Source organism: Amphiura filiformis, chromosome 11 (genome assembly GCF_039555335.1).
Source record: "Amphiura filiformis chromosome 11, Afil_fr2py, whole genome shotgun sequence".
NCBI classification, from domain to species: domain Eukaryota; kingdom Metazoa; phylum Echinodermata; class Ophiuroidea; order Amphilepidida; family Amphiuridae; genus Amphiura; species Amphiura filiformis.
Genome location: NC_092638.1, coordinates 64,419,491 through 64,441,950, shown reverse-complemented (window position 1 = coordinate 64,441,950; position 22,460 = coordinate 64,419,491). Strand labels below are relative to the sequence as shown.

The following is a 22,460-nucleotide window of genomic DNA, read 5'->3' as shown; positions in this document are numbered from 1 at the left end:
AAATGGGGACATATTGAAGAAACATGCTCATCTATCAGGACACAGGTCCTTGGCCCCAATATGTTTGCACATGCATTGAATGACCTTTGAATATGTTGGGTACAAAAATGTGCACTCAAATTTAAAAAGTAGAATTTTAATCTGTAATTTTTTTTAAATGGTATACAAATAGCGAATGTTTATGAGTATAATGGCAAGAATATTTCCATGAGGTGAAATATGGACAGTTCCAGCCGAGTTGAATGAAACAGTTTCACCGAATGATATTATTCTTTCCATTGAACAAATAAAAATATAAAAACATTCAATTTTTGGCAACACACATTATGTGGGGCTTATGTTGTCACCCAAATCGTTGTTTGGCTGTTTGTCTTGTTTGTCCGGGATGAAGCAAAACCATTAATCCGCTATGCAGCTCCAACACAACAACCGATCAATTTAATACTTGGTATGGTGATAGTGATAGGATATGGTGGCCTGATATGCTGTGTATAGTTTTGTGTTCATGTTATTTGGATATCTATGAAAATTAATTAATGAGCTTAGTAGCATATTATTTGTATTTACAAACCTTTGTTATTTTCAAACCTTTGTATGTGGGCCACCTTAATTATGAAATGCATAATTCTAGTTGTTTTGTATAACTCATCACCAGGAAAAGGATTCCATACTGTTTCCAGTGAAATATGCACCTTACCTCTCTACCGAACCACAGTTGACCTCATGGTTACTGTAACTGACATGTGAAAAAAATCTTAAATTCCCATTTTAAAAACACCAGCTCATGTTTGTTCGTTTATTTTTCTTCACATTTATAGAGGTGACAATCAAAAATCTTCGAGACAAAGTCAAAGAATATGAGGATAAAATGGAAGCTGTGGCAGAGGCTAGGGCTAAGGAAAAAGAAAAGGAACTACAAAGAAGTTTTGCCAACAAAGAAAGGTAAGTTAAATTTCTAAGCGAACAACAAAAACACTGATTAAGGCCTAGGAATGAACTAGTTAGTCTTGTTAATGAGGGAGAGAGTTGAAAATGTTGATTACATTTCTCCTTTGCTCTTAAAAATATGACGCACTTCCGGACTTCCTGGTTTCATTACAGACGGGGAGGGAGTGTGTCAGCTGTGAAACAAAACTATATGTTTATAGAACTTTGTCTGTCTTTTGTTAAAATGTTCTCCCAATGTTGAAAGCATCATTTTGTGTCACAAGGAAACACCTTATAAAAGATAAGAATGTTATACTTGTTGGTGAATTGCAAGGATACATTCTAAAAAATGAAAGATTAAAAAGAAAACATTGAAAAGTTGATTTACAAGTATTTCTGCAGCTAAGAAGCTTGTTTGAACCATATCTCCTACTTGAAATATCATATGTTCCTTTTATTGTTCGATACATATATTATTTGATTTTATTGTTTCAGGCAACTGCAAGAAACCCAAATGTCTGTGGCAACTAAACTTGGTGAAGCCGAACACAAAATCCAACAGTTGCAGTCAGGTTTGTATAATTTGATGTAATTTGTGCCTAACATCTGAGACCTAAATTAGTATTTTAACATCTGATCTTAACACAAGATTACGTCTAATTTGAGGTATGTCTAATCTTGTGTTGAGATCAAACGTTTTAAATACTAATTTATGATGTCTATCAATACACCCCAACTTCCATTCTAGTATCTGAAATCTACACTAAGCTAAGCTCCATACCATTTGCAAATGGATTTTGATCAATTGGGCTAAGTTCACATTCATTTATTTATTTCCACAATTCACTTAAAAATAACATATAAAACATGTGTAGTTCAATTTATTTAAACTCAGGGAAAAATAAATGACAAAAAATTGTTGTATGATGTACAGTTTCAATGATAGTCTGCTTTTTTTCCTACACAGCTTTGGAGGCAAGTGAGTCGGAACTATTTGAAATCAAATCTAAGATTGATGAACAATCAGTAGCAAAGTAAGTAATAATGAGATATAACAAATGCTGTAATAAACTTATCCAAATACCTTTCCATTTTGAAATCTTTTAATTTTACTTTGACCGCATGAAAATGTTCACATCTTGCAAACCGTAAGTCCATTCTTGATGCGAAGTTCATAATTGCATATACACACGTATATTCGTATAAGGAAGATTTGTCAACATGTTTGCAGTACGAATGCGTGAAGACACTTGCATCACTACCGAACTCAAGCTGAAATTTAGTATTATAGGTCATACAGTTTGGTGTTAAGATATTCTTTGGTGGTTTTATCTCTTAGCTGTAATAAAATGCACACATTATCTACAGATCAAGAGAAAATAAGAAGACTCTCAGGCTCTATTTGCCCATTGGTCACCATAAAATACTTGTCCTCTTTTATATCATGACTGGCAGCTATTAAGCTGAAACTCTTTTGGCCAAAACACTGAATATCTCATATTTGCATGTCATATTACATTAGTGTGTTTTAACACTTGGTTAGTTGCAAATAGCTCCTGGTTCACACAAAATCCACCTTAACAAAAGTAGAGCTCCATTCGAACCCTGTTTGGGTTTTTTTTTCTCCCCTCACTACAGGTGGAAGCTTAAAAAATCACACATTGAAGAACATGAAATGATCTTATTCTAATTATTAATTGTTGATCCAAAATTAGCAGAGTTTGTAACTTTTTTAGCAAACTTGGTAATGATTCCCAATCTTTGGTCATGCCCACAGGTCGGATGAAGTAGATATTCTTTCAATGGACTTAGAACGAGCCAATCAGAAACTAGGCACTGCAGAGAAGGAATTGGAGGCAATGAAAGGACAGCTGCAGTCAACGACACAGTCTCTGCAACAGGCTGAACACATGCAAAAGGCACCGAATGTGGTAAGACTGAACATGGCATGTTACAGAGCTTAGGCAGGGGTGTGGCCAGCTTTTTTGGTGGGGGAGGGTTAGGGGAAAAATAACATTTTTGTCCTGTTTTTGGTGCTGGGATGCAAAGATGATTTTCCTGGTGTGGTTCATTTTATCCTGGTATTATCAAGAAGATTAAGTTAAAAAATACAATGCTAGCATGTAATTATAATCAAATATGATAGTAATTGAATTAGAATAATTCTCCTAAAGCAAGTTTTTAAATGTTACAGAAGCTAAACATATTTTACGCCTTGTCTATTTAGTCAGATCAGAAGCAGAAATCTAAAGTATTTTACTTTTGTCACTCAAAATATTTTTTGGGTCTCTAAGATTGAGAAGTGGTCGGTCTAGTGACCGCAAACACACAAATATTTTTGTCCAGCCTAACACATTGGGCCCTTGATGCGGTTCGAACCCAGGCCCTTGTGATCATGAGTTGAACAGTGTTCAATGAACACCTTCACTGTTAGGCCAGGGTTGCCAAACCCGCGATTTGGTAGCCCAATTGGGCGACTTTTGAAGATTTTTCCCGCGACTTTTGACAATTTCCTGTCCCATAGAAACCAATGGTTAAGAAAAAATTGGGCGACTTTTCAACATTGGCTCCCGCAACTTCCGCTAGTTTCCTGTCCCATAGAAACCAATGGTAAAGAGAAAAATTGGGTGACTTTTCGATTGTTTGACCCGCGATTCGGGCTGAAATCTTTTGGCAACCCTGTGTTAGGCATCCATGCCCTCATGCTACATAACAACAGCATATGAATATGTCACTTTTTCTTCCCATCTTGCCAGGAGCAGGCTATCGATATCTTAACCAGATCTAGTTTGGAAGTGGAATTATCAGCCAAAGAAAAAGAGGTAAGATTCTTCTGCAAAAGTCAAAAGTTTTCACATTTAATTTGGTCACATATTGCATGTAAACTATCTTGGTGTTGATATGTGACACAATCAAGTCGGATGTCGCTAATATTGATTTTGAGATATTGGCAAAGAATTTCTTTAGTTTTATATTGTTTTCAGTGATTGATAAATTGATGTAACTTCACAAAGAAAAGTCATATCAACATGGGGTTTTCAGTTTCTGAAAGCTCTAAATGTCCTCTTTAGAAACATATGTAAAACTTATTTCGACCAGGGCCGACATGTGACTCATTCCCCTTGATCATGTCACATATTGTCAAGACAAGATAGATGAACTCTTTTGTTTGGTCTATTTTATTTGATGTGAAGATGATTCCTCTTTACCATCATTAATCTGTTGCCTTTTCTGTTGCAGATTTCCCAGCTGGTTGATGATGTTCAGAGGTTACAGGCTAGTAATGCTAAGCTAAGAGAAAGCACAGCGGGACAGGTGCAGAAGCTGGAAGAACAACTCAATCAAAACAATACAGCATATCACAAACTGGTAAGTTTGAAAAAATTTTCAAAAAAATTTTCAAAAATTTTTTCAAAAGTTGGCTCGAAATTCTGGAGTCTAACGCCAGAACGATTGAGCTAACTTGTAGCTCTCTTATAGAATGATATTTTTTTTTTTTTTTTTGTCTAAATACTTGTGGTCATAATATAGTATCATCAGTACATGGTAGATAGAAAACGTGACATGGGATTGCATTGTTAAAAATGTCACAGTAATAAATGATTAATTTGGTCCCAAATTCATGAGGATAATGATCACTGCTAAATGAGTTATGCTAGCCTGAGATTATCAATTACAGGAAACTTATAGATTTAATAAAAAATAAAATGAATGTTGGCATTTATACAGCACCTTTCATGTGTTTCAAAGTGCTTTACATGTGCATTTGTCCTGCTGTCGTTAGATTATTGTAAGCTGCCATACAGTGCCCAAGGCATGCTCATACCTGCAGCTCAGTGGAAATTGGACAATGTTCATAACAGCTTCCCATTTCATCCCTGGGTAGAGAGAAGCGAGGTAAAGTGCCTTGCCCAAGTGCCCATCAAGATGACACCGATGGAACCTGTACCGCTGCGCTACTGCCTCTGACAAAGACAGACTAGTATTCAACAGATAGGCACACTGATTTCTAGTTTTAAATGTAAGCAACAATAGGGCATGATTGTTTTAAAAATCTGCAATTTTCTGATTTGTGTCATTTGCAGGAGGATAAAATACGCAACCAAAACGACTACGAGGAGATCAAGCGTGAACTAAAGGTGCTCAAATCAATAGAATTCAACTCTGGGGGAGAGGGTGCTTCGTCGTCGTCATCATCATCAGGGAAGGCAGATAAAGAAGCTACAGGCGCCAATCCCAAATCATTGGAGGTGTTGCTACTAGAGAAAAACAGAGCATTACAGACTGAAAACACCAATTTGAAGGTTTCCAACACGGAAAGAAATGGTAAGTCCTTCTAGATGGGTAAGATATGGGCTTGATTTTAATATCAAATCCGGGGGTGATGTTCTGGATTTTTTGTGGCCAAAATTTAATGCAATTGTTATTAATTTTCAGCCCGTTTTGAGGTATTTTAGCCCAATTTCACACTGTTTTTCAGGATTTTCTACTATATTCAGGATATTTCACAAGCTTTTAATCACACCCCTGGTACCTCAATCTTAGCCAGAAGTATTTTCAAAAAGGTGACAGACATACTCCTAATCCAGAAAATGATGAAATTAATTTTCAAAATAAAAATAATTTTCTAAAATGTTGATTGCTATTAATCCTTTTTGAAAACTTCATAAAATTAATTTTCAAAACATAATTCTATAAAATTAATCCTTTATCTCATGAACCTGCCGATAATCATATATTTTTATTCGAAAGTAGCATTTGTTCAACGCTGGGCATAGTTGTAGGGGAGATTATACTGGAACATAAAATATGGTTGAATGGTATGATTTGAGTAAAATGGAAGTAAACTTAAGGGGGTACTACACCCCTCGATAAATTTGTGTCTATTTTTGCATATTTCTTAAGAACTAATAACACAGTGGTAACAAAAATTATGCATATTATAGGGGCAAGGAATCCAATTACTACACTGGAATTTCAGTGACCCAAGACAAGCGGTTCGATACTTGTGATAGAAAATGAGGTACCGCTAGGATATACCTCATTTCCTATCATATTTACTGAACCGCTTGTCTTGGATCACTGAAATTTCAGTGTAGTTATTGGATTCCTTGCCCCAATAATATACATAACTTTTGTTACCAGTGTGTTATTAATTTTTGAGAAAAGTGCAAAAATAGTCACAATTTTACCACAGGGGTGTAGTACCCCCTTAAAATTGGAAATTTTTGCTCGAATTTGTCCAGGTAAAGTCACTTTTTTAGCTGGCATACTGCCCAAGATCTATGCCTAAAAGGAATCTTGCTTTTAGTTTAGTTTATGGTATTTCAACTCAGGTACTTTGTTATAAGTGTAGAATGAACTGAACTATATGCAACATAGAATGTCTCACATTGTTTTAGTAAAATGTTCTTTAATATTAAAATAGTTTGTTTGAAAAAATCTAAACTCGGTAAAAGTGTCATTAGATAATTAGGCAATGCACATCAAGTAACAAAAAGAATAGTATCAAAGCTAGTTGGAAAAATGTGATAGCATAGGTCTCGTATAGACTGGCTGCTGTAGAGCATATATTGAACAAGAGCATCGTTTCGGAATTGTTGAGCGAAGATTTTTCCAGTCGTTGAAGAAAGGGGCAAAATGCATCAAACCACTGTCATTATAGAGGCAAGTCTAACAGGCCAAAACTTAACGATGTTGAGCCCCATGTATGGTAGAAAAACAAATTTGATGAGACATGAAGGTTACGTTATTCCGGATATTAGTTTAAATCTGTAGTGCCGTAATAATGACAGATAGATGCTTTGGTTTTGAGATGTTTCCATGCAAACACAGAACTCGCTGATTCAAGTGTCGGGAGTCTTGATTTCAGGATGTTAGAAGCGCTACATAATGTCTTCAAAGTTTAACATCCTGTAACATGATCACAGACACGAATCGTGAGCGCTGTGTTTCGTGTTGAGAATATTTCAAATCCAAATGCGAGAAATGCATTTTGCCTCTTTTTCGCAGGTACCGGCGGCAGCGGGGAAATGTCGCAAGCTCAAGCCATCGCTACCTTAATCGGTCAAGAAGTGGCAGCCTACACAATCGTCGCCGACAACGACGAGGACGGACAACATATCATCCAACCAATCATAGTGATCCCGTCAACGCTCCAGAGTCCAGCAGCAGCTGCAGCGCCGCTATCGCCAACCCTCAAATAGGGATTGCACATCAAGCTGCCGCTGCTATGTCCAATTCTCAAATGCGGATTGCACATCAGGCCGCCACTGCAGCAGCCTCCTCACCACCTCAAGGGGTTAGTCGTACCCCACCCCCAGCTCATGTTCATCCAGAAATGAAAGCAGCTGCAACTCTAAACCAACTTGCCATGAATCATGAATGGATTGATACCATCAATGTGGCCTGTCGTATCAAAGAGGTGCTAGCTGATCACAATATTGGACAGAGGCTCTTTGGAGAGCATGTTTTGGGACTCAGCCAGGGCTCGGTCAGTGATATGCTGTCGAGACCTAAACCCTGGGAGAAATTGACTCTCAAAGGCAGGGAGCCTTTTGTAAAGATGGTACAGTTTTTGTCGGATCCTTCATATATGGAGCGGTTGAAAGTGATCAAATTCGCAGAAAAAAGGTAGGTTACTCACTCTTGTTCGATTAATATTATTAATTTTGATATTTAAAATTTACGTAACAATTGGCTATTCCAGTTGAAATCCACAATACCCCTGTGGAAGATTTTGGAAATATCTTCCAAAGGGGGAGTATGTTCTTCAAATGTAATTGGTCATGGTTAATCATTTTGAAACCCATTCTTCCCTGTATTATGCTTTACCTATATCTTCCACAACTGGAGTGAGTATTTCAAATGAAAGTTACCCAATTTGTCTATTCTAATCAAAACTCATACTCCCTCTGTGGAAGACTTTCGCTAAATCTTCCACAGGGGGAGTGTGGATTTTAATGGAATAGCCCAATATGCCGGCACTCAAATTTAGGTATTTTTAGTCAACAACAATCAAGGATGTGCAATAAGCAGTGAAAATTCCCCTGATCAACGTTAGATGGATATTGCACACACAAATTTATGTATTTTGTAGCTGAACAACAAATAAGAATCTGCAACATTAGAGATATAAAAAAAGTTTGTGCACGGTTAAAAGATGTCATGTTGGGTTTGAACCGTAGTCAGAGCTAACAGGGTACTGTGTACTGTACTGTTCTATTCACTGGCGAAGTGATGTAATGTAATCGGATTAACTACCATAGCAATGGGGTAGAACAATTTTTGAATATATCACGCTGCACTACAAGCAGGTTGTTCTCATCACCTGTGCATGTTAGCAAGCATAGATAGAATACAATACTGTTCTTTTCAAAGATACTTATTTTACAGGTGCGAGTGATCAGCATGATATGGTTAAATGCAGAGGTACCGTGTGCACGTACTAGTGAAGTGCGGTATATTCAAAAATTGTTTTACCCTATTGCTATGGTGGTTAATCCGATTATTATTACATCACTTCGGCCGCGTATTTTGCCTGGAGCTTCCTTGAAATATCTGGAATAACATTGGACTTGTTGGTATTTATTATTTCACCATTTGCAACACCATATTTTAGAAAGCAAAGGCCAAAAGGTTTGTCACTTGTCCCATGGGAGGTTGAAAATGCAATGTGGTAAGGGGTGTTCCTCTTGAATGATTTTTTAATTATTTGGGTGACTATTGAGTGATTTAGGTGGATAATTTCCTTAAGAAATATTAAAAAACATTTTTGTGCCTAAGTCAACAAGTAGCCATTAAGATGTTTTGATTGTGTATTTCCCTTCACTTTTGATAATAGGTAAAGACCTCTCGTCGCCATCGCTAAACAGCGAGTCACCAACATTCAAACCCTCAACAGAAGAAGCTGTAAATAACATTCTTGCCTTGGCTAAAGAGGAGATGGAACAAAGGCATATGGTTGACAATACAGTCGTTACATGTACATGCACGCAATCCCCAAGGTGCCTATCAACATCCCTACCAACAAAACCAACTCAACACCAGAATTATCTCCAGCAAGAACCACCACTGTTGTGTCAACCTCACCAACAACAGTCACTTTTGTGCAACAAGAGTACCTCAGAGAGTCAGAAGTCGATGATGATGACGACGAACAACCTACCAATCTGAGTATGTCAAAGTCGCCGCTCTCCCCCGCCATCTTGGCCAGACGAGAAATCCGGAAGTCCCTACCGTCGCTCACACCCCAGCAATACGATGAAAATAAGTGCCTGGACACTCTGGACATTGCCCGACAAGTGCGGGAGAAACTGGCGCGGGGGAACATCCCCCAGCGCGTGTTTGGGGATTTTGTGATTGGGTTATCGCAGGGTAGTGTGAGCGATATCCTGTCCAAGCCTAAGAGGTGGGAGAAGTTGACGGTAAAAGGCCGGGAGCCATTCATCCGGATGCAACTGTGGCTTGATGATCCTGAAGGGCTCGTCAAGTTGAAGGACATTGTCAGAAATTGTAAGTATAATGATTATCAAATTGAGGTGCTTTTAAGGTGGCTGTGTACTCTCAGACATGCATGTAGTAAAAGTGCAATAACTTTGTAATTATTCACATAAAACATATAAAAGTATACATTTTATGAAGGCAAGACATCAATAAATCTTAATATAAATACAGATTTGGGGTAAAAACAACAATTTTGAAGAAAATCACAAAAAAGTGAGTTTTTGGCAATATTTGTTAGGTACATCATAACAAAAAACACTCTTTCCAAAATATTTTATTTTGTTTTTAGCTCAATCTTGAGGCTCCATTCCAAAAACGTTTTTTTTATTTTTTGATATTGGCCTTATTTTTTGAGATATTGACCATATAAGGCATCAAAATGAACTTTTAAAATTCAAAAACCTATTTGCACAAAAATGATGCCCAAAATCGAAATAGACCAAAATATAAAAAATGAGAAAACCGTTTCTTGAGTCGATCATGCTTTTTACGATGATCATATTTGCTAACCTATAGATGCTGTATTTATTGAGTTATCGTAGTACCTAAATCGTCATTTTACCGAGAAAATGAACATTGAAATAATGGCCGTTGAAGTTTAAAGTGGTCACATTTTGCACTTTCATCGAATCTCACAGGAGAATGCGACAGTTTTCGCTTTTGTAACTTATATTACGTGAACATCGGGTAAATCCACAGCCCCTTGAGAAGTTTGAGCGAAATCCATTCATAACTTGATATTTAAATCGGGGAAAGAACTTGAAAAAACCCACATTTTATCAGCTAAAACGGAGCCATTTGACCACTAGGTTTTTGTGAAATCAGTGCTTCCGTGGTGTTTCCATAAGATGCGCCAAGCATGCAGATAAGCGTCGCACAGTATCGCCAGCGTATTTGTGCGTTAACAAATTGCGCGATACGCAACGCGATGAGTTGTTATGCCGCGTGTACCTTGCTGGTACAACAAAGATTTTCTTTCCTTTTCAATTTCAAACACGAGTGTAATAGTGAAATAAAATCCTTAAAATATTGCAGTTGGAGTTTACAAATCTGGATTTTCATTCCTTGTATTTATAAAAAACATAACAAGGTACAAACATATCATAAAAACTCAATATTGAGAAAGAAACAATGGCTAGAGTACACAGCAGCGTTAAGAATTACTACACCTGCCCAATTTTAGTGCATATTTTGCATTTTTCTCAAAAATCATAGCGTATTGGTGACAAGTAAGATATGTATATTATAGGGGCAAGAACTACAACTACTGCACTGGAAATTTTATTTCAGCACAGACAACAGTTCTGGAGTTACAGTCAAAAATGAGGGAAAACCAATATTTGATCAATAAATCAATAACTACTTGCCTTGAATTGCTGAATTTTCAGTGCAGTAGTTGTAGTCCTTGCCCCATTAATATACATAGCTTACTTATCATCAATGTGCTATAAATGTTGAGAAAAATGCAAAAATAGGCACAAAATTGGCCAGGGGTGTAGTACCCCCTTCAGGATTTTAAAATGGATACATCCAGCCATTTGGTGATACCAGTAGATTTTCATTGAAAAATGAATCCAATCGTCACTTTAAAAAAATTTCGGAGCAACAGAGTGAGCAACTCTTGATCATCATGGGATTTTTGAAAGGTTGTTAAAAATTGCTTCCACTTTCAAAGTTTTGGGGCAGGTACAATGTACATAAAACTTGGACACAACAAAGTTTTCATCTGTAGCAAGGTATAATGTCAGCTATTTTATGGGATAAATTCCAGAAATTAATATTATAATGAGAGAGTATCAACCAATTCGTCATCTGCATCACACATACGGTTGTATCTCAAAAGGCTGCCTTATGTGAATTTTGTTATCATTGTTGGATTTCATATTTTTATATTTCAGCATGCTTGTTTCTTTTATGAATGAACATGAAATTGTAACATTCTGATACAACCTCAAGATAAATTAATATATGAAGTGAATTTTACAGTGTATTTCATCACAGTTGGATGACAACAATAATGGAAAAAAAATCGCATAAGGCAGCCTTTTGAGATGTGACAGTATGTGATGCAGACGATGAATTGTATTTGAAGAATTAAGATGCCAAACGTGATAACGGCAATCAAGATGTTGGTGTTCATCATACTCTGCATAGAAACTGTTACTCCCATATCAATTGTGCATGGGATAAATAATGCACTGCAGGGAATATAACGGTCACTGCTGTCAATATTTTACAGCATGCAGTTAAATGCTATCATCACAATGCTTGAGTGTTTTAGGTTAAGTTTCTAATCATTCTGTACCTGGTTTAATCCATTCTTGCAGCTAACTATATCATGTCAGACATGCCATACGTAGACACCTCAGAGCATGGTAGCAATCCAGGATCACCTAACATCCAGGGAGCTTCCCCGTCACCACCACAATCCACCTCCGATCAAGTATCACTCCACGATGAAGACGACTCCAACTCGCACCATTCAACCATCAACGCGGTCCAAGCACTCCACGAGAGTGTCACCAAAGTCCCCCAGTCGCCGATCACGGACAGGTTCAGACCGCCTACACCTGACCCTCTGCCAGAACTTGTGCCTGTACACGAACAAGCTGCGATGATTGAATATCTGGACACGTTTGAATTGACGAGACAGGTTAAGAATGTCTTGCAGCAGCATGGGGTCGGACAGAAAGCGTTTGGGGAGGCAGTGCTGGGTCTGACGCAGGGTTCAGTGAGTGACCTGCTTTCAAAGCCCAAGATGTGGCTCAAGTTGAGTATGAAAGGACGGGAGCCGTACATCAGGATGTACTTGTGGTTGCAGGACAAAGACGGCATTGAGAATGTCAAAAATTACAAGCCGAGAAGGAAACGTAAGTATGGTGTTGTCGTTGAGCAGGAAAAATGTGTCATTGGCCCCTGAACATGTTTAAAAGCAATTTCTCCTCCTATGTAACATCTTGGTCAGTTTTGTTTTAAACATGTTCAATGGCCACAAGTACATAGGTGATTTTCCTGCCCAACAACGAGTATGTATAAAGATATTAGGTGAAATAAATAATAATCGGGCTGACGTCACAAAGGGGAAATAGCCTTGTAAAACCAGTGTGTGCATGTGCAGTTCCCCTTTCTCGAGCTGGTTGCTATGCATGCGCTTGTGCAAAGGGGACGAAGGGGACAATGTTCCCGGATGTCCGACCGAGTGAATCAGGAAGTTGAGACAAGTCTCGAATTAACTCATATAATATTGCATTGTAATTTGCACACAGAGAATTTTGAAGCCCATTACAGAGCCTGGTTGAAATCTGTTTGCTTTATGAAGCAAATGTCCAATGAAGATTTTGGCTTATATCAAACAGCTACCCCATTCATCCAAATAAGAAACATGTAGGCATCAACCTGTACTAAATTGTTGTATTTGTTTTGGTTCCCTTACAGCCAAAAGGCTAAGCTTTGTTGATACTCACTTGGGTACAACACTGACGCCAATGAAGAAACCACGCCTCCTCCTTACCCCAGAAGAGAAGGACACCCTGTTGGCAGCGTATAACAAAGAACCATACCCAGCACAAAACACTGTGGAGGAACTAGCTGCAGCTCTCAAACTCCCACACTCCACTGTGGTGAACTGGTTTCACAACCACCGCTCTCGACTGAAAAGGTCGCACGCCAACAACGAGGAAATGCTGGCCAATTCCATGCTGGTGCAAGCTGCCGACGGCCAGATGGTTCCCACGGAGGAGCTTTACGCAACCGTGGTGACGACGCCCACGACCGAACCAGCATCGCCGTCTGTCGTGAGCGTACCTGCGAGCCCGAATAAGAGGAAAGCGACCAGTCCCGTACAAATCACCCGAAGTAACGGAACAAAAAGCAGGAAAATTCTGAACAATTCGACTAGCTCCATTGAGGAAGCGACGGAAACGTTGGAAGTAGGGGAGGGGTTAGTTGTAATAGAACAGGCCGGGCAGACGGTTATCATGGAGAGGGTGATCCTGCAACAGGAGGGTAGAGAGGAAGCGGAGAAAACGGAAGACGGCAAGAAAGGAAGCAGTAAAAGGAAAGCCGCAAGTGGTGCTTATAAACTTCTTGAGAATATGCAAGATAGAGTGAAGGGAAATACAGAAGAAGTGGAGATAGAGACATAGTCATCATGCAAAACTTATGAAATATTTTATAAAATCTACCTGTATTGAGCATTTTACTGGATAAGGTGTCAAAAGAACAAGAAACTGTTTTACGGGCGGACAGACTTTTTAAGTACGGTGGGCCAGGATTTTTGTTTTTCTGGAGGCTAAAAGTTACCCTAAAATATTACCGAAAGCTTGAAAAATATGGTAAAAATTTTTTTTTTTTTCAAACATATTTTGAAAATGTTCTGAATTGTTTCAAAAATTTTGAATCAAATCAAGAAATTTTGGCCATGATTTTGGCCATGATTTTACATGATTTAGCAAAATGCCAATTCTGGGTCGGTCGTGCCCGTAAAACAGTTGTTTTTTTGTTGCCTAAGTTTTATTTTGTCTTGTCGTATTATACGTATGTCCTCCCTCCCCTGAAATGATTTAGTATTTTTTTTATCCTGAAGTAGGTGAACAGGACATGCTAACAAATAATTAACAATAATTACTGAAATATGATATGTTTTAATAACAAAAAGTACCACATGGAGCAAATTTAGGGTATTCCAGTTGAAATGCATACACCCCTATGGAAGACATGACCTTGATCATCCACACAGGAAGTGTGAATTTCAAATGGGGTTACCTGCATGGGTGACTCCATTTGAAATATTATAACCCCACAGTGGGAGATTAAGGTCATGTCTTCCATAGGGTTTATGGATTTCAACTGGAATAGCCTATGGATGCCACCTGAATTGCAAAGTTTAATTTACATTTTTTTTTCTCTAAGCAATTAATCTTGCCAATTTCCAAGTATTCCAATACTACTAATGCTGGGAAAAAATGAAACATACTGAATTCAGGGAACCATTACTTTAAATTAAAGTATATCGATGTATATGCCCATACTGATTTCATTCGGTGATCTCAAACAGAGAAAATTGTTGAAATGTCATGTGTCAGAGAGGGAAAGTGAAAACATACTTCATAATTCTGGCTTGCATAACTAATTAACCGATATGACAATTTTGATTATTTAATAATTTGGTGAACAATGATCTGTCTATGCCGTTTAGTGATATGATTCGTTAATTGGGTTTGTAATACTCTCCTGTCGACAACAATGTAATGGGTGATGTAGTTGTGGAATCAAATGATATTTGCTGTAGAGGTGGTTACTTTCCACATGTGGATTTCGTATACAGTGGAAACTCATTATAACGAAGTTATCAGGGGCAGAGAAATTACTTCATTATATCCAAATTTCGTTATATCAGAGTTGTAAAAATAATAAATAACAAAAGAATTATGTATCTTTGTTCTGGAAAAATACTTCTTTATAACAGGATTTTTATGCCTCCACCGGAGGTATTATGTTTCCTGGTTGTCCGTCCGTCCATCTGTCCGTCCGTCCGTCCGTCCGTCCGTCCGTCCGTCCGAGCTTGCGGGTGCAATATCTCGGAACTGATAAGATGTACAGTGATGCAATTTGGTGGAGGGATGGTCATTGGCGGTCTTCAAATTCCAGTAGGTTTGGTTAGTGGGTCAAGGTCACCCAAGGTCATCTAGGGGTCATCTGAGGTCAAATTGGCAAAAAACGTCGTATGGGCATGAAACTTGGTGGGTACTGTAAACATTTAGAACCAAATTTTTTGAGGGTCATTTTGGGGTCATCCGGGGTCACCCAGGGGTCATCTGAGGTCAAATAACTTAAAACTGTCGTATGGGCATGAACCTTGGTGGGTACTGTAAACATTTAGAACCAAATTTTTGAGGGTCATTTTGGGGTCATCCGGGGTCACCCAGGGGTCATCTGAGGTCAAATAACTTAAAACTGTCGTATGGGCATGAAACTTGGTGGGTACAGTCAACATTTAGAGTCAGATTTTTGGATGGTCTTTTGGGGGTCACCCAGGGGTCATCGGAGGTCAAATAACTTAAAACTGTCATATGGGCATGAAACTTGGTGGGTACAATCAACATTTAGAGTCAAATTTTGGACGGTCTTTTCGGGTCATCAGGGGTCACCCAGGGGTCATCTGAGGTCAAATAACTTAAAACTGTCATATGGGCATGAGACAAAATGGGTCAAGGATCTTTCATTTGTTACACTTTTTCTAAAACCTACACTGTCATCTAGAGATGGCCAGTTCCTAGTGAAATTGCACCAGTTAAAATGATGCCCGTCAGGGTGGAGGCATTGCGGCCGACGCTTTGCGTCGAGAACCGCGCAAGTCGAGAACCGCTCTAGTTCTTGTATCAGATTTCGTTATAATGAGGTTTTACTGTAATTGTTTGTAAATCATTTTCTTTCGGGTTAAACAATTTCTTTAGGCAATACGAGGTTAAATTGTTACTGTTTTTTCCATGGAAAATGTTTTAATGATTACGAAAGAATAATTTCATTGTTGTTTTCTAAAACCCAAGTTAGAAGAAATCCACAAAATCTTCTAAATCTTTTGCAATTCAACTTCATTGTGGAATGACATTGTTATAGATTTTTTTAAAAGAATATAGCATTAATTCTGATGCACTTGATAAATTTCCCTTTCAAAAGCATGTGTACCTAACTTCAGTTTTGTAGGGTATCTTTGCAACATTTTTAAATGCAACACTCCTTGACTTGACTTATAAGTTATTTTTAAATAGTTTTACTGTCTCCCAAATTCTATCCAGTCCTTCCAAAAAGATTGCTACAGTAAACTGCTGTAAACCTTTGATGAGAGCGTATTTATATGCCGCATATCCACTATGTTAAACACACTTGCCTCTGCTGACACAATCTGCTGTTGTCGAGTCACTGAACTGTGTATCATACGCATTGTTATAGTGTGTAACACAGTTATATGCGGCGAGAGCATTGTGAGTACGCATAATTTGTAAAAGGAATTAGGCAAATCATTTTAGCTGTTTCCCTCATCAAATATATTTGATGCATGTCATGTGTTCTGTTGTTATTTTATTAATTTGTTTAGTAAAGTTTGATGTCTCCTACCCACACAAAATTTTTGTTAAGTTTAATGAACAAAACTTGCACAACATATATATTTTATTTGCTTTCATCATATACATTGGCTATTCGAGTTGAAACCCATACACCCCTATGAAAGACTTAACCTTAATCTCCCACAGAGGGGGTGCAAATTTCAAATGGAGTTGCCCATTCAGGTAACCCCATTTGAGGAGTGTATGGATTTCAACTGGAACAGCCCATTTTTTACCATGTCTTGCCATGTTGCTGTGGTAACCTTTGTTACCATGGTTGCACTTTATTTATAAGTATTTAAATATTCAGTAGATTTTTGTACACTTCATTTGGTAGTGCCAAATGTTAAAACAAGTAATGTATTCGTAGTTTAGCTGTATACTATGTATCCATCCCATAATAGTTTCATTTTACTTGTGAATATTATTATTCTTTCTTCATTTTTTTTTAGAAAATCATTTATTATTTTTGTATACCGTTAGATACATGTACATTTTCTTCAGTTAGATTGATTAGTGTGCACCAATTCAAGAGCATTTAAAGCCCCTTTCAGGATGCCCCCATGAGGAAAATACAGAATGGATTTCTATTAGTTTTAGTAAAATAAAAATACAGGGTATGTTTTTGGTATATATATCTGAGGTATTTGCATGACCCAAAACAAAACAATTGGGCTGTTCAATTTGAAATATGTTACACCCCCTATGGAAGACATGACCTTAAGTGAAGTCTGCCACAGGGAGTGTGGATTTCAAATTGGGTTTCTTGAATGGATGACTCCATTTAAATTCTACACCCCCTGTGTCACAAGACATGTCCATAAGCTGCTACGCATTTGTATAGAGCTCAGCAGCACAAAGGCTCAACTCACATGTTTGTGCCATCAAGCTGTCTACAAATGTACAGCAGCTTATGGACTTGAGTCTTTGTGCCGCTGAGCATTGTGCATATGTGTTCTATTGGTGTTTCACGGTGTTCAACCAAGCAATCATGATCGTATTGTTTTAGTGCATTAAGGATAATTATTGGCACAAAATCAAACAAAACAATCAAGTGATAACAGTTTGCATGCATCCATTTAATATTTTTCCAAAATAGAATGGTCAATGTTTACAGAGATATAAACAGTTTTGTACTTTTCCCCATTCCTGTCCTTCTCTACTTGCCAATAAGATACTGTTTAAAATTTTGACAGCAATATCAAAAAATAACTGAAAGTTGACTATTCAGGAACTAATTAAGCCCTCCAAAAACAAACTTTCTAGAAAAATATAATAGCAGCAATTTGATTATAGGCCGCAAAACTGCTTCCAAATTCACAAATTTTAAGTGCTTGTGAAGTTACATGGTTTTACAGTCCTTGCCAGTAGTTTTTATCTGTAAACCCTGTTGGTTCCCACCGTCGTTATTCCTGAATATTTTTTCAGTGTGCTTGTATTCTTATCTCACTTCTTTTTCTTCGAAGCGGATGGTTTTAAGTTATTTATAAGTGTACTCTCATGTATTTTTATGTATTTCTTGGTAACAAACCAAGTACAACTAGACAGTAATTTTTTAGATATTCATGTCTACCATGTTATTGATATTATCTGTGTCTTTTTCATCACTTTTTTTCCATCTTCCATGTATACTGAATAGAGAATTTTATTATAATTATTATCATAGTGTACTTTTTTTAAACGAAATCTTGCTACAATTTTTTCTTGTATCTCACTCTAGTTCCTCCTGCACTGCTTCAGCTTTGTAAATATGCTGCTGTAAAATGATCGCTGCTCTTTACTGCAGCATACCAAGTAATGGAAACTGTGTGTAGAGGTGTCAAGGGTGGGTCAGCAGTGTGGGCTTAAACCCTCTCATTTTCAGTATTTTTGCAGAAAATAATGAAATGGTTCATTTGTAGGTGTACAATCGCAACCAGTAATATTGTGAGAATGAGGATTTATGACAATGAACAAACAGGATGAATCAGTTATTTACAGATTTTAAAGAAAATTATTTTATTTCAGGAAATGCATCATTAAAAGGAATATGTAAATCACAAAGTAGGATTTATTATTTTCTGGATTTCAGTTGATATTGAGAAGGGGACTGGGGAATAAAATCCATTTGCATTTTCTGATGTCATAAACATTGATATTATATCCAATGCAGGGAAAATGACAAAATAACAGTTTTCACACAGTGCAATTTACCACGGAGTTCTGTGAAACTTTCTGGCACACATTTGTAATTTTCATATTTGTGCAGAAAGGGGGAAAAGAGTTATAAGATGAAATAATGTGCAAATTGTGAACAGTAACTTCCACAAAGGCATAGATGACCAGTGTGTTAAGACTATTTTTGTTACCAGAAATGAAGGTGGGGACAGTACATTGGTTGTCAGAATGTGAGAATACCATATTTCCTCGAATAGTCGCCCCCCGGGGCGTTGCATTTTCCAAAAGGGGGGCGTTTATTAGAGGTCATTTTTAGAACGTTAATTCCCGTTAAAATTATTAGGTAAGCTTAAAACTCACGCTGAAATGACAAACTATGAACTTACAGTTCACTACCGGGTTCACAACCAGATTTTCGCCAATTACCGATGTCATTAGCCACCATGTGTGCATCTTGGTAAGCTTACTACACAAGATAACATGGAAATATCTGCATTTTCAAAACATCTTGGTTGAAGTGGTGGGGGCATTTAATTGAGAGAGGGGGGAGGTGACTATTCGAGGAAATACATATTTATAGTTCACATTTTTCATATGTACACATTTAAATTGCATTTCTTGCCATGAATGACAACTTGAATAATGGTGTGCTACATGTAATGTTGTCACTAATGTTTTCATGGTAGGTCTTAAGTGCAATTTATTGTGATAACCATGTAAGGATAATGGCTGAGTGACCAATTCTATTCATTAGATAACCTGTGGGGTTATGTGATTGATCTCAGTGACCAACTATCTGAACCAGCTTGAGAAAAGAATTATGGATGTTATTAGTTTTCTTGCCATTTCACAATTTCAGATAATTTCCTGCAATCAGGTTATTTCTGGAGGCACAGGTTTAGATAAATTCAGGCATTTTACAATTTACCCTCATAATGACCTCTTAATATAATATCCAGGAAAAGTCCTGCTCGTTTTACTGCTACATGAACAGTGATAAATCTTCAGTTTTCACTCTTCCTAAAAATTGGTAAACTTAACAAAATTGATCAAAAACATTTTCAATTGTCTCGAACTTGCTCATCAGATGGGGCATTCCAGTTGAAATCCATATGTCCCTCTATGGAAAACACGACCTTTCAAAATGTGGTTACCTAAATGGGCGACCCCATTTGAAATTGACACTCCCTGTGTTGAAGATTAAGGTCATGTCTTCCATAAGGGGTGTATGGATTTCAACTGGAATAGCCATATAGATTTCAACTGGAATAGCCCAATATGCAAATGATGTTGTCTTGTAAATTCTAAGGAACCGACATGAAAACATGTTGCAGTTTTAGATTCAATTACATGGTTTTCTTTCGGCTGTGAAATGACTTCAGTACATTCAGTCACATTTCTAGAGATGCATCAGAAATCTTTATTAGAAACAGTACAAAATTGTAATTTTATATAATTTGCCAAGATAAATTGGTCATTAGTAAATCTGTGTTGACATTGTGATTATTTTAATTTGATATTTCTATGCAAGAAAAGAATGAAACAACTCAATTGTGATGAATTTTCACAAGAAAATTGCAATATTTATGTGGAACTGAAAGCATTGACAGTTTCCGGTATTTACATGTTCACCTCTAATCTGTTTTGTTATGTTAATTATACATTTTGATAGTCAAGGGTGTGTATGTACAGAATAGGTACATGTATAGAATGGAGCCTTTTATGTTATCAAATATATTTACAACTTCATTTTTACTTTACTATTCCATTAATCCACACTCCCCCTGTGGAAGATTTGGGAAATATCATCTACAGTAGGAGTATGAATTTCAAATGGAATTGGCACATTAGCAAAGTCTGTTTGAAACTCACCCTCTGCTGTGGAAGGTTGAATCTGTCTCAGAGGGTGTATGAAATTCAAATGGAGCTGCCTAACATATTAATTCTATTAGAAATTCAAACTCCCCCTGTGGAAGATAATTCCAAAATCTTCCACTGGGTTAGTGTGGATTTTAAATGGAATAACCCATTGAGCCAGCAGCATGGCGGAGCAAACAAAATTGGTATTTGCAACTTGATATACTGAATAATATGCAAAATTATAAAAATATCAAGAAGTTTCTACCCTCTTCTTTGGTAGACAATAACTCAAAAGCTGTGCATCAGGTTTGATCAAGAAGAAGCTATTTCAGTTGAAATCCATACACCCACTATGGAAGACATCTTATAATTTCTCCCACACAGAGAGTGTGAATTTCAAATGGGTTAGCTGAATGGGTGACTCCATTTGAAATCAACACTCCCTGTGTAGAATATTAAAGTCATGTCTTGCATAGGGGATGTATGGATTTCAAATGGAATAGTCCATTATGTTCTGCACATTTTGATAACTTACATCAATATCCTATGGAATGTTGCCATGGTGACGTATGTGAATGAAAAATATGCAGATTCCAAAGTTTTCATTGGACCCCAAGAGCACTGGTCATTCTCAAATAGGATTGAATAAATAATCTCACTACTGTCTTATCGAAATACAGTGTGAAAATTCATTAATTTGAATCATTACCAGTAGTAAATTTTATGAATAAAGTTATGAAAAATTCTGTTAAATGAATAAATGAAAGGCTCCATTCTTAACATGACTTGATAACAACATAATGTTGTTATAAATGCAGCAGTCAAGTTCATAGGAATACCAGGTACCAAATACAAACTTTGTATTCTTATTCACAATGTTTATTTTGAACAAAATATTTGAAAGTAATTGAAATATTTTTTGTTTTTGGTGTGTTGATGTTTTTGTTAAACAAACAAAACTAATATAAAACTTGAATTGCGATGCTAATTAATGACAATCAGACTTTTTTTTTTAAATTTTAGAATTCAAGTTGATTTCAAATGCAAATTTATGGATATTGAAAAGATTTCACAATGCTAATGTTGTCAATATTTCTCCTTTTCTTGAGGAAACTATTTTGACTACATTTGCTCCATGCAGTAGATTTCCTATAGTAACACAATCCCCTATTACTAATGTCTAAAGTTCTAATCATGCTAATGACAGTATTCCTTGTAAATGAGAATACCAAAGTTTGTAGTTTTATGGCTCTTTCGTTCATGCGCAATAAATCTGCAATGACGATGCTACACAACAGTAATGTACATAGATATAATTATAACATTTTACATATTACCTCTGTACAGTAAATTATCCCATTGATAAGCGTAGTTTGTGAGCTTGTCAGATGAGACACCACACCAGAGGGCGCTTTATAGCGAAAATGGAAGATTTTGCCCCTTGTATATTGTTAGTGCTTGTAGTGAAGTGATATACAATCCATCATCAATAAATTATGCATTGAACAGATAAATACATGATGTTGTCTTCCTTTATTTCTGGGTGATACGTAATATATAAGGACTCCAGTATAGTTTTCAGTATGTTTTATTTTCAGGGACATAATCCCTTTGTTGTGCGGTCAACAACAAATTTTTACCATAAAATGATCACGTATTTGTCAATTCTAGCCTTTTCAAAATGGAGGAAGAGCCCATGAAAAAAAAAGAAAAAATGGGATGGACCTACTGACCCTCCAAATTATTGTCTTGGAAGGGCAACCAAGCAATTTATTTTTTGGCCTTATTTAGTAGTACACTACCAGTGGCGGCACAAGAAATTCCTTGGGGGACATGGGGGCAAAGGAATTTCAGGGGAACAAAAAATCAGCAAATGTTGCACAATTGCTGCAAAAAGTGAAAAGT

The 22,460-nt window shown here is 37.0% G+C and overlaps 3 protein-coding genes across 5 annotated transcripts in view; all 3 read left to right on the top strand.

Moving 5' to 3' along the window:
• The window catches only part of LOC140165147 (protein CASP-like), an 85,696-nt gene that overhangs the window by 42,138 nt on the left and 21,098 nt on the right, over positions 1–22,460 (top strand). For 2 of the 3 annotated variants that reach the window (XM_072188586.1, XM_072188588.1), the window contains exons 5-11: positions 819–942; positions 1,423–1,499; positions 1,895–1,961; positions 2,705–2,858; positions 3,684–3,749; positions 4,168–4,296; positions 5,013–5,253. In XM_072188586.1, coding sequence (XP_072044687.1) covers positions 819–942; positions 1,423–1,499; positions 1,895–1,961; positions 2,705–2,858; positions 3,684–3,749; positions 4,168–4,296; positions 5,013–5,253 — 858 coding nt within the window. The remainder of the gene's footprint in view (positions 1–818; positions 943–1,422; positions 1,500–1,894; positions 1,962–2,704; positions 2,859–3,683; positions 3,750–4,167; positions 4,297–5,012; positions 5,254–22,460) is intronic. The other variant, XM_072188587.1, reaches the window with a different exon arrangement.
• LOC140164167 (homeobox protein cut-like 1) lies at positions 5,737–8,900 on the top strand. Its single transcript, XM_072187409.1, has 3 exons — positions 5,737–5,747; positions 6,940–7,560; positions 8,771–8,900. The coding sequence occupies exons 1-3, from the start codon at positions 5,737–5,739 to the stop codon at positions 8,772–8,774; spliced, it is 636 nt and encodes a 211-aa protein (XP_072043510.1). The 3' UTR covers positions 8,775–8,900.
• Positions 8,910–13,796, top strand: LOC140164166 (homeobox protein cut-like 1). The gene is made up of 3 exons (XM_072187408.1): positions 8,910–9,441; positions 11,760–12,302; positions 12,868–13,796. Exons 1-3 carry the CDS (start codon positions 8,910–8,912, stop codon positions 13,575–13,577), a joined length of 1,785 nt encoding a protein of 594 aa, XP_072043509.1. The 3' UTR covers positions 13,578–13,796.

Coding starts and splice junctions, on each gene's coding strand:
- LOC140164166 (XM_072187408.1), top strand. CDS start 8,910: ATGTACATGCACGCAATCCCCAAGGTGCCTATCAACATCCCTACCAAC. Junction 9,442..11,759: donor GAAGGACATTGTCAGAAATT/GTAAGTATAATG, acceptor CCATTCTTGCAG/CTAACTATATCATGTCAGAC. Junction 12,303..12,867: donor TTACAAGCCGAGAAGGAAAC/GTAAGTATGGTG, acceptor GTTCCCTTACAG/CCAAAAGGCTAAGCTTTGTT.